The 12,372-nt window shown below is 45.4% G+C and overlaps 1 protein-coding gene and 2 non-coding genes across 4 annotated transcripts; 1 reads left to right on the plus strand and 2 right to left on the minus strand.

Moving 5' to 3' along the window:
* Nucleotides 1–524: 524 nt before the first annotated feature.
* On the minus strand, nucleotides 525–4,356 carry LOC104581712. 2 transcript variants are annotated; one of them, XR_002964822.1, is made up of 5 exons: nucleotides 3,932–4,356; nucleotides 3,182–3,316; nucleotides 3,057–3,119; nucleotides 1,014–2,081; nucleotides 525–922 (listed from the first exon to the last, which is right to left on the minus strand). XR_002964822.1 is itself a non-coding variant. In XM_010230023.2 (4 exons), the coding sequence occupies exons 1-4, from the start codon at nucleotides 4,190–4,192 to the stop codon at nucleotides 1,857–1,859; spliced, it is 684 nt and encodes a 227-aa protein (XP_010228325.1). In that variant the 5' UTR covers nucleotides 4,193–4,356; the 3' UTR covers nucleotides 525–1,856. The 2 variants fall into 2 exon arrangements, 1 of the variants encoding a protein (XP_010228325.1); XM_010230023.2 differs by having other exon boundaries at nucleotides 525–2,081.
* A 3,475-nt stretch (nucleotides 4,357–7,831) lies between these two features.
* On the minus strand, nucleotides 7,832–7,911 carry TRNAL-UAG. Its single transcript has one exon. It is a non-coding gene; the product is annotated as a tRNA-Leu (tRNA).
* A 160-nt stretch (nucleotides 7,912–8,071) lies between these two features.
* On the plus strand, nucleotides 8,072–8,145 carry TRNAD-GUC. Its single transcript has one exon. It is a non-coding gene; the product is annotated as a tRNA-Asp (tRNA).
* The last annotated feature ends 4,227 nt before the right edge of the window (nucleotides 8,146–12,372 follow it).

The raw sequence follows: 12,372 nt of genomic DNA on the forward strand, positions 1-12,372 counted from the left end.
TGCTGCCACGATCTACTACGGTTCATTATCCTAACCTTGATCAAACACTGCATATTAGTAGGTGTGGACATATTAACCGAGAACCGAAAGAACTACTAGTACCGAATACAATTGGATTGTCTGAATTTGGATCGAGTAATTCGGTCCTAGTCAGAAGCACTCCATCCCGTCCGTCCCGCCTTCTCCCCTGATTAGCTCCCTTTATTATTATTTTTGAAAATCTATGTTGTCAGTCTACATCGGTTCTGTTCGGCTAAAAATGCAAGTCCACCAAAAATTTTGGTCAATAAATTTTCAGAGAACCAATCGGTCATCATTTTGCCAATAATCAATTTCCCATTAAGGGTCTGTCTATTTACCAGACGCTTGGTTTTTGATCCAAAACAGTTGCCTGTTTTCTGTGCTGAAACTAGGCGCCTGAAATTTTGAGAAAAACCAGTCACTTTTGCACCCAAAGTTTCTGTCCTGGGCCTGTTCTTTTTGTTCCAAAACTTTGTGTGCTTCGACTACTGGTCCTTTTTTGAGAGAGAGAGAAGGCTGGCTCATTTATTCAAATAGAGAAGCATTCACTGTTTACAACATCCTGGATGCAACCAGGGACGCAGTGCCAAAAGACAGAATAAGCAGCGAAGTCACTCGAGTCAGCCAACATATGAGCCACCTCATTAGCACAACGGCTTACATGAACAAAAGAAACAGAAAATACACATAGCACTAGAAATTTAATGTCAGCAACAATAGGACCAATGGAAGAACAATCTCTACCCGGAGCATTTACCTTCCAAACTAGGAACAGATAATCTGCACCAGAATATTGTGGAAATTCTCTTCTCGAGCTAGAACCGTAGCACATCGAAGAGCCTGTGCTTCAGCTAATTCTGCTGAGGTAGAATCTTGAAAAGACTGACGGCATGGCATGAGTCTGTGTCCCAGATGTTCTCGTACCATTACACCAATGTCCGAACTCGAGTTGGCGGAGAAGACTACAACATCAACATTAAAGAAAACCTTACCAGCCAGCTGTGGAGTCCACATCTGAACAACTCTTGGAACTGCACACCTTGGTGACTGACAAGGCTTCAAAACATGCTCTTGAATCATCTCCTCATAAGACTGATTTTTTCACACTGTAGCTGTACGGCAAGTTAGAGAAATAGAATTCTTGTCCTCCTTACGAGCCTCCCAAATATGCCAACATGTAACAGCCACAAGAACAGATTGAAAAGGGTAGCGATCATAAAAATCTTAAAGAAAACAATCCCATATAGCAGATCGATAGCAGAATTCAAATTTTGTACAAGTACAATTGGAACAAGGACATTAGTACATGCAATTGCAAAATTAAGCATAGTGCAATTGAAACAGAAACCTTATGCAATTGCAATAATGATATTTTCCATCCACAATAAAACAGCTAGATCAAAGTTTCATATCTTATTTTCATAAGTTTCAGATTCTAAAGAATAAAATTTGAATATCAGAACACATAAACTTTGTGACATTCAACTTTCTAACTCTACTTAAGGACCTACCGACAAAACAAAAGTAGAGAAAAATAACTTAAGCTAAATCATTTGCAATTCCACTCTGCAAAACTTCTAATTACTGAAGTATGAACAATGCAGCTGAAATTTAAATGCAGTGCAATTCCATCCACATTGCTTTTGCCTTTCACTTATGAATACAAAAGGTGAGATTCGCAGAAAACATCTTTTTTCTGAAAAGAAGGGAAGGCCCTGGGCCTCTGTCTGCAGAAAACATCTGATAATGAGAAAAATGATAAGAAAGGTGCAAGGGATCAGATTTTGCTTTCAACAAGATTGTTAATTACAACAGTAGATGTAATGCAATATATTTTAGAAAGGGGTGCAATTTAATTTAAGTGGCAGTGCAATTGCAATTTGACGAATGAACAATTGCAGTTCAATAGAAGACATCAACTTAATTTGGAAAAAAACATAGCAACTTGAACAGAGAACGTAATGAATAAAGGGACAAACGTTGATGTTCTCTTGGTTATTGAGGCCATCTAAATCGACAACTTGCAGCGGGCCTTCAGATTGGCCATGAGATCCTTTTCCCTGCAAAAGCAAAACAAAATGCTCAATAGGATGAATTCATATGCAACTTATGACATAAAAGAAGATGGAAAAAAGAGAGTATTCCTAGAGGTAGAGAAATTTATTTAAATATGGATGCAATTTAATTTAGAAGTTGGTGCAATTTAATTTAAGTGCAGTGCAATTGCAATTTGGTGACTAAACAATTGCAGTGCAATCCCAATAAAAATCGCTGCAATTGCACTTGTATGGACTGCAATTTGCGTAAGCTACATCCTACAGGTGCAATAAAAATATAAATTGGATGCAATCCCAATTAAATTAGCAAAAACTGCAATTTGCTTAAGCTACGGGTAAATCACTGGACAAACTTGTTTTGTGCAAATCGAACAATTACAGGGTTTAATAACGAAAATGATGGCCAAAAGGTTTAGCAAAATGTTGGGCAAAAAGTGCTAAATGTGGGGAGTTGCAGCTTGACAGAAGTATCAACATGATTGCATTGGTTATATGGTGCAAGTGCCATTAATATATCTAGCAAGTGCAATATACTCCTACAAAAAAGCTTTGTAAATGCAAGTTGATGAGTGAAAGAAAAATCTGAGACCATATAAGATCTATATACAAACAGTTAAGATTGTGAGCCTTTAGAAATGTTTATAGGTTTGAAACTTTACTTCTACAAAATGCAGGGATTATCCACGGTATGGTTTATTGAAGTACTCACTTCCACATATAATCAATTTAATGCTCGGCAGGGATATGAGGAAAAATGAGATGAACAACCCAGTGTACACAAATTTACCGAGGCATACGATGAAACAATAGAGAGAAATAACCACTGAAATGATTTTGAAACATAACAACCAGCAGCCATGTGTTTCCTTTTAGACAGAAAGCAAGATTTCAACTATTAAGAAACAAGAAATTAATAAGAAAAAAAGAGAAAAAAATCATAATTAAGAATTTTTCAGATACATGTATCAATGTAAATACCAGATCGCTAATATTGTCAATGATCAAGTCGGTCTCTGAATAATCTTCGGATGAATAACCATCCTGCACTCAACAAAGTGAGAGATGGACAAAAGGTATACAATAAACTTATTTCATACACTCACAAAATCACAGGCCGCGGGTCCGCCCGCATTAGCAGCAGCCTGTTCACCCTCATCCCCAAAAGGACAGTAATCAGAGTCTGAATGCACACTACAATCATTCCGGTCAGATCGAACATCGCTGCCCCCTATAAACTCCTGAGCATTGAATACACAACCTTGAGAAAAAGATCAATGATAAAGACTTAGAAACAACAAGCAGGCACGAAACCAAAACGTTAATCGCAAAATCCCTGAAAAAAATGGATACACACCTCATGACCGAAATAGCTACATGCAACTTCAATAGAAAACATGAATCCTATGCCAAAATGATAGTGATCTAACTGTGATTTAAACTAGCAAACCACCATATAAGCAGAAAATAAAAAATAAAAGGAGTTGACTAGCAAACCAGACTATTACCACATAGATGCAGAGCACATTGACTTCAGAAATGCAAATAAAAAATCAAAATCAAGTGGGGGGACACCCACTTACAGTTTAGTCAAAAACGATTAAATGAAAATGGTTGATTCACCTAGATTAGATAAAATCAAATGCACATAAACAAGCAAAAATGAATCGAGTACAGTACAGTTAGACTTAGTACTTAGTCCTCGCTGTACATAATTTCAGGGGTAATTTCATTATCTAAACACATTACACATGCAGAAACGAGGCCAAACATATGGAACAACATCCCCAGGTTCTAATAGCAGAGCTCAAAATCGGCCAAAACAACCCAAAACTAAACCAGATGAAACAACATACGCATCGAAGCCTCGAGTGCTCGGCTGCGGGGGAGCAGGAGGGGCAGAGAAGCCTCGAGTGCTCGGCGGCAGGGTAGCAGCAAGGGCGTCGACGGCGGAGGCCGGAGAGGCGTACAGGAGGAGCAGGAGGGGCGCAGCTAGTCGCAGCAGGGGCGGCGGCGGCAAGCGCGTGGCGGCGCAACATAGTATAAGGGGCTGGGGATGGCGCAAGGGTGTAGGAGGGGCTGCGGCGACGAGCCCGCAGCAGGGGCGGGGGCGGCATCGTGCTGCAGATGAGAGGCTGGGACGGGAGAATGGGAGAGGGTGACGAGAGAAGGAGATGCAAATGGCTGTCCGACCCAAGAGAGAGAGGAAAAGCCCACGACCAAATTTCACCGATATCAACGTACGATCCAACGGTGAGAAAATCGCCTGCTTTCCAAAACAAAAACCCAGGCTGGCCCTCACTGAATGGAATTGATAGAAACAATTCACTCAAAAAGAAGAAGTCAAAATGGTCTAACGGAAACCCACGGAGCGACTCGTGTTAGCTTGTGCCATCTAACTTGGCGGAAAGAGCCTTGGATCAACCCAAGGCGGAAAGGACCTTACGCCAATTGGCAAAGGATGCCGCTAGCCGGCGGAAGGCAAAGTGGCCCCAGCATGAGCCATGCACTGCTTGGCACGGGCGACGACTCCCAATTTTCTGCCAGCTGAGCTGGAGGAATCATGGGGACATCTCTTGTCTGCCATTACCGTGCGCACATGCAACTGCCAATTAATTTGCATTATACTTACGACATAAAAAGTGGTAGAGTCCGTATCAGTTTTCCACTTATCTTAGTATTGACTCTCAACGTGTTATGTAAAGTTTATGATAAACTAACACATAATGGGTTGTGTTCTTAAATCGGATTTACATGATTTGTTAGCATTAAATACGAGGTGTACAACTATAAAAAGATCGATTCTTAGTTGACTCTTGCTCGACTCTTGGCTAAGACGCAGTTCTCTTTTCTCTATTATGTCGCTTTCGTGCACATCTGCACATTTCAGATTAAGAGTCGATCTTCATGGATGCCCTAATTAAATCACATTAATTTGTGGCCTCCATCATCCACATGCAAACAAGATATATCTTTGGTGGTTGGGTTGTGCAGATATGATGCAAGTCTTTTGTTGACTCAGCTAGCTTGCACCTGGGTTTTTTACTTCAAGCTACGAGCTTTTAACTCCTGATTTGGTAGTAGAGCTAATGTTGTGTGTTATATTTAAAGTTGAGCGCCCAATCAACCGATAAAAAAAAAAGATTCCTCTGTCCAGGCTTCTGGCCAAACCTCCGGGTGACGCCGACTAGCAGATGGATCCCACGTTCCTCTCCCCACTCTAAAGTCCATCTTCTCTCACACGAGTCATTTTCCTCTCTCTCTCTCTCTCTCACCGGCCATGGATGTGGCTGACCCCGTGCCCCGTGTTCCCATGGCTGGGCGTGAACTCCTTCCTCAAGGACGGCATGGGTGCCTCCGCCGTCTCGCTGCAGATCCTCCAGGCGTCCCCCAACCTTCCCATGGTCGCCAAGCTGCTCCTCAGCCTCCTCTCCGACGTTGTTCCTGTCCGCGGCTATCGGCGCCTGCCCATGGTCCCCTCGCCGACCAAGATCGAGGGCGCTAGCAGCCATCTCTCCTGCGAGCCGCCGCTCTTGCAGCCCCTCTCGGTCTCCATCATGTACCATGTGATTTTTTATTTTTGATCCATCGTGTACCATGATTTTGCGCTATGATTTTGGAGTACCATGTGATTTTTTATTTTGGATCCATCATGTACCATGATTTTGTGCTGTTATTTTGGCGTACCATGTGAATTTGTGGTTTCATCTTTAAAAATTAGTTGAGAAGGTAGTTAGTCACTGGGTAGTGAATTTTTGTGCTGTGATTTTTGAGTACCATCATGTGCCTTGGGTACATGACAACGTACTTATATTTTATGAATTTTTGTGTTGTGATTTTATATTGGTACATGATGTACACAGTCTTGATATGTTAGGTACTTAAAAATTGTTAAGGTACATGTGATGTACCCATACGATGTACTAGTCTCAAAAGAGGTACCAAATTTTGACAGGTTTATTTTTCTAATACATGTGATGTACCACACCATGTACTCGTCTCATAAGTCCATGTACACGACATACTATGTACTAGGGAATAAAATTAGTATATTTGTTTATGTACCTTCATTTGGTGTACATGTACCTGACACACTATACTACTCCCTCCGTGCCGAAAAGGTTGGCGCCGCTGTCTTTTTCAAAAACGTCCCTGTCGGGGGGATGACCCCGGGTAGGGTCATGACGACATAACTTAAGCCGAGACAAAGGATATAAGGCCGGCATAGTTACGTATGCCAGCATCGCGGAGTACAACTAGTGCTAAGCCGGCACGCCGAGCGTGTGCCGACAGGGCTATCTTATCTTATGAGTTTGCAGGATAAGGATGAGAATGTTGGTCTTGGCAGCAGCTGAGATCCCTCAACGGTCTTATCCTGACCACGCGGTACAAAGTAAAGCAGTGCCATCATCACTTGAGGAAAAGCGGTCAGCGCCTGCACGCCGGTACCAGGCGACCACACAAAAGAAGCACCGAAAGGGAATCTATGACGGAAGCCGGCAGAGGATAGTTGTACCCGCTGTCGGCTGGCAGGAAAAGTAAAGCTGTCTTGTCCCGTGTGGTGCTGCCTGGAGGGAACCAAGCCGCGTGCCCCATGGGGCCCAAGGAAGGTGACGTTAGACTCGGCCCACATGGCAGTGTACCATGTGCAGCCTATAAATAGAACCTTACCCCTCTGTAGAGGGCGAGAGGATCCTAGGGTTTTTCCCCTTTCTTCTTCTTCTTCTTCCCTAAGAACACAGCTCAAGGAGCACCATTGTAGAGCTTCTCTATCCCGGCTAATACGACAAAGCAGGAGTAGGAGTCTTACCTCTACAAGAGGGCTCTGAACCTGGGTAGATCTGGGTGTTCTTGCGTATTTCGTGCGTGTTCTTCTTCACGTCCTCCTCCTCCGGATCCACCATCGTCCATCGACCCCAAGTTAAGCCATCCTATGGCATCTGCGGTGACACCACCATGACAGTTGGCGCCCACCGTGAGGCCAGCAGCGGCTCTGGCTGGAGTTTTCATCCGGACGGGAAGCTTCCTCGTCACCGGAGAGCGCGTGGTCTCCAGTTTGGTCAGCAGAGACGAAAGTCGGCCTTAGTGATCCGACGGTGCCGAGTGGAAGGGCCGTCGCTCAACGGATAAAAGTTACTCTAGGGATAACAGGCTGATCTTCCCCAAGAGTCCACATCGAACGAATCTCTTTATGATAAACAGATCCATTTTGCACGATAATTCAAGCATTGTATACGTCATTAGTCCGATTCTTTGTAGGAACTACCCGTAATAACGAACTTGCAAAATGGATCTGTTTATCATAAAGAGATTCGTTGTTCCTGACCCTGCTTCACCTTAATTGTTATTTGAACAAAAAGATCACAATAAACTTTTGGTAAAAGTTCTGTCTTGGTCGGAGTGGGGATAGCATTTCTCTTCTGCATGTCTATGGAGTTTTGCAAAACCCAAACACCTCGGAGATAGATATAGAGGTAGGAATGAATTTGTCGAACGAACCACACTCCTTCGTAGACGTCAGGAGTCCATTGATGAAAAGGGGCTGGGGAAAGCTTGAACCCAAGTCCTACAGTGATGGATATAAGCGCAATTGAAATTCCTGGGGAGTTATACATTTGTGTATTGATAAGACCGTTCACAATTTCTTGAAGCTCGATCTCCCCCCCAGATGAACCATATAGCCAAGAGGTCCCATTACAAAATTGTAAATTTCGAATTGAATCCATTTTATAATCTATTGTATTCTTTTTCGAGAATGCCGCCACTCGGATTCGAACCGAGATGCTTGAGCACTGCTTCCTAAGAGCAGCGTGTCTACCAATTTCACCATGGCGGCTAACTTCAAATAATAGGGGACTTATCATGAGATTTATGCTCACTATCTAATAGTGGGAAATAGAAAAAAGGAAATCTGTTCTATATACATTCGAACTACACGAATCGAATCTTCTTATTCTTCTATTTAAGGATAGGATAGGTATGCCATACACCCCGCGGGGATTGTAGTTCAATTGGTCAGAGCACCGCCCTGTCAAGGCGGAAGCTGCGGGTTCGAGCCCCGTCAGTCCCGAACTAGGGTTCAATGAATGGAGAAATTAACCTTTACAAGGGAGATAGGTTAGTTACGTTTATATATGAAAAATCGAGATCGAGTGACATAACGCAAGGTCTTCCAAAAGTGGAACAAATCTTTGAAGCGCGTCCAATCGATTCATTATCTCCGAATCTGGAAAGGAGAATTGAGGATTGGAATGAGCGTATACCATCACTATAAATAAGAACCAGGATTCCTACAGTAGTAATTAGCATTAACATAATCGAAGTAAGCGGGTCAATCAAGTATCCAAATTCTAAGGAAAAATCATTATTGATGGTCCAAGACCATAGATATTGATAGATAGAACTTCCATTTATTTGTTGAATAGACAATTGAACTCAGAATACCATAGCTATACTTAAGAGTAAAACACTAGGAAAAGCCCATATGCGACGAAAATTTAGATAACAGGCCCTTTCTATGTATTATCAATAGGATCAATTTTAACAAGTCACACACTCATATTCCAGAGATACCGAAACAAAAAAATTCCGCGGTCGAACTACCAGAATGTCTAGAAATGTAGAACTTAAACTAGAAAGGCTTTTTTTGGATGGAAAAACTACGACTTCGTACTTTTAGTTAGTAGAAACCTAATAGGTTAAAATTCCGTCCAATAAAACAGAAGAATTATAAATTTCTAAAATGATAGATAGGAATATCGCGAATAAAGCCATTGCGACCCCCATAAAAGGAGTAGTCCCCCAACCTGGAGCTACTTTCCCATATTCCGAATTCAAGGGTTTCAATAAACTACCTGCACCAGTTCGTCTTGGATAGGTAGAGCCAAAGAATGTGAACTATGCAAGTTCACAATACCTTTTGATAAAAGAAGGGGCTCCGGTGTATAGAGAGGGCCTCGCCGTTTAAAAGGGAACCATAGAAACGATGGAACCCACTATTTTTTTAGTATCATTAGAATTAATTTGTTATTTCGCATAGAAATAACTGAAGGGAGTAGAAAAAAAATCGTGGTTGGGAAGGTCGACAACAACGCGGGCTGCTTCAACGGCGCACCGCTCCCCTGCGCTGGCCGCTTCATCGACTTCGGCATGCACGAGGTTTATGTGGCTACTGACCGCCCTTGCAGGTACCCGGAGCAGGTGGTGATGGCCGAAGATCCACCCGCCATCTGCACGGTTCGCGGCTGGCACGCCGACTGCTCCGCTGACCGTGTGGAGGTTTTGGTGACCTCTCATGGTGCTGATACGGGAAGGGACGCCGCAGGCAGTGGCGCGGTCCCAGCCAAGTCCGGCAAAATGGCGAAACTCCCCTTGGAGAAGCCGGAGAACGTCGCTGCTCAAGCCGGCGTGTCGGCGCTGCCGCCGAAGCCGACTCAGATCCAGGCCTCCATCGAGCGGCTGACCACGCCGGTAGCGTCGAACGTTAACACGGCTCAGCTACAGGCTGATTTGGAGGTGGAAAGGCAAAAGCTACTAAAGGAAGCAGTCGACGTCGCCAACGCTCGACAACAGCTCAAGATCTCGCTTCGTGAGTATAACAAAGCTCATGGTCTTAGTTCTACTGCGTTTACTAACCCTAGCAGAGTTGGGGAGGTCCGTAACTATGGCAAGAACTTGAATGCCGAGATGACAAGAGATGGCAGGGGTGTGCCAGCTGTGTCGGCGAGTTTTGCCTCGGCACTGAAGTCGAAATACAATACCCCTGTCAAAAACCTCCAGGCTGCCAAGGTTGCAGCTGAGGAGTTGCCGAATCTCACGGGAGAGGCACTTCGGTAGCAGCAACTGCGTGTGAAAGAGCTGCTCCAAACGGCTAACGAGCAGAACGAGGCATACATGAGAACGCACGGCAAAGCCGGTGCATCGCATGTCATTCACTCGGCTGCAGACGCAGGTGGCCGGGTAGACAAACAAGCATCCTCGCCTGGTGGAAAACGAGACAAAAGTGTCAACTCAGGCCGGGATAAACAGCTTGAACGTTGTGATCCAGATTTGGCTGAGAGACAAATAGTCAGGAGGGTTGATGATAGCCGAAGCGGTCTGCGTCCCGGCGGTGGTCGCCGAGATCAGCAGGAGCATTACTCGTTCAATCACGGACACCGACCTCGGGGTCTGGCACCCAATACTGCTGCAAGACAGCAGGGTGCGTGGCGCAACCCCCTATACCGAGATGAGGATCGCCGATATGATCGTCACGATGACGCATACTCGGCCTTGGCTGATGAGGGTTATATCAGGCGAGAACACGACAACCTCGGCCCGCTCGGCGGCAGAGTCGGCAACAGGCAGGTATCACCTCTGGACGCTCGGCACCGACTTGATCGAATATATCTATCCGAACTCTTGGAAGAGCAAGGTCCTCTAGGACCGCGTTGCTTTGCGAACCGAGTTATGAGGGAAAGACCAACCCCGGGTTTCCAGCTCCCCAGGGGTACGAGAACGTATGACGGCAGTACTAAGCCGGAAGATTGGTTGGAAGATTATGTCATGGCGGTAAGCGTGGCAGGTGGCAATCGCAGATGGGCGGTGCGTTACGTACCCCAGATGCTTGTAGAACCGGCAAGGATATGGCTGAACAACTTGCCGGAGGGCAGCATCAACTGCTGAATTGACTTTGAGGAAGCCTTTGTCAGCAACTTTACCAGCACTTACAAGAGGCCGAATCGTCCTCAGCAGTTGTCCATGTGCAAGCAAAGAGACAACGAGACTGACCGGGATTACCTGACCAGGTGGAACAATCTCCGCAACTCCTGTGAAGGAATAGTGGAATCGCAGGCCATAGCATGGTTTGCCCAGGGATGTCGGCATGGCAGCATGTTGTGACAGAAGCTGGAAAGAGAGATGCCGGTCATTCTATCTGAAATGATCAGGATAGCCGACATGTACGCGCTTGGCGATCCGACTCAGCCATTGCTGATGCCCGCAGAACCGCAAAGGGAGCAGCCGATGTACAATCCCGCTGGGGCGTTCCGGAGGAATGATCATCAAGATCATCGCAACAAGAGAAGGGATGATAGGCCGGACTATCGGTATGGGCCAGCCCATGTCGCCGCAATTCAGGATCAGCCAGATGCGGGCTTTAGTCAGCGCCAGAAGACGGGCAGTGGGCCAAAAAGGGAGAACAGAAGAAACCCTGGCAAGATAAGCCGAAGTATACTTTCGAAGTAATGTTGGATCAGCCTTGTCGTTTTCACACAACTAACCCCAACAAGCCGGCAAACCACACAACCCGGCAATGCAGCTGGATGCAGCGGGCCGAGAAGGGTGAGGCAAGTCGTTTACCCCCACCTCCACCCCTCACAGGCGCAAATGCACAGGTCCAAGGACCCTCTCAGGCAAACAATGCGGTCAACCAGGTGGAGGGACAGGAAATCCCAGGGTATGCCGGGAGAAACGAGTACAAGGAGCCTCACCAGAGCTACATGATTTTCATCACTGAGCCCACTGACAAGCAAAGTCAGCGCAGGCGAGAAATGGAAGTCAATGCTGTTATGCCGGCGGTTCCGAAATTCATGTATTGGTCGGAGCAGGAGGTCAACTGGAACCGGGCAGACCATCCCAAGGTGATGCCCAACCCTGGTGGTTATGCCCTGGTGGTCGATCCGACGCTCATTGGGCCCGACATTAACGTCAAGTTCACTCGGGTTCTGATTGACAATGGGAGCAGCATCAATATCTTATATTGGGACACGATGCTTAAGCTCAGCATTACAGATAACATGCTCGAGCCCAGCCGGACTACCTTTGATGGTATCATGTCGGGAGTGTCTTGTGCCCCGGTAGGCAAGATCCGCGTGGATGTCTTGTTCGGCACCAGGGAGAACTGTTGGACCGAGAACCTAGTGTTCGAGGTGGTGGACCTTAGCAGCCCGTACCATGCACTGTTGGGTAGGCCGGTGAAAGGGAACCTTGCCCCTGTATGGGTTTTGATGAATGATGATAACATGGTTGAGGAACTAATGAGTTACACGGAGTGTTAGAGTTGGTTTAACCAGCATCGATGACTCCTAAAAATTGAAGTACATGTACTGGCACGAAGTATGAAGAACTCAGTGAAGAACGGTGAAGAATGTGAAGCATAGTATTCTTCATAGGTCTTTCCCTAGCTTTTTCTTTCACTTGAGTATAGGAACGCCGTACTATTAAGGGGGGTTTGAAGTGTGGAGCTGGTTTAGGTGAAACCTTATTCTTCACGTTCAGCTTAGGCGAAAACCATTTTCTGTGTGTGTGTTTTTCGTCG

This window comes from Brachypodium distachyon, chromosome 1, assembly GCF_000005505.3.
Source record: "Brachypodium distachyon strain Bd21 chromosome 1, Brachypodium_distachyon_v3.0, whole genome shotgun sequence".
In the NCBI taxonomy this organism is placed as follows: Eukaryota; Viridiplantae; Streptophyta; class Magnoliopsida; order Poales; family Poaceae; genus Brachypodium; species Brachypodium distachyon.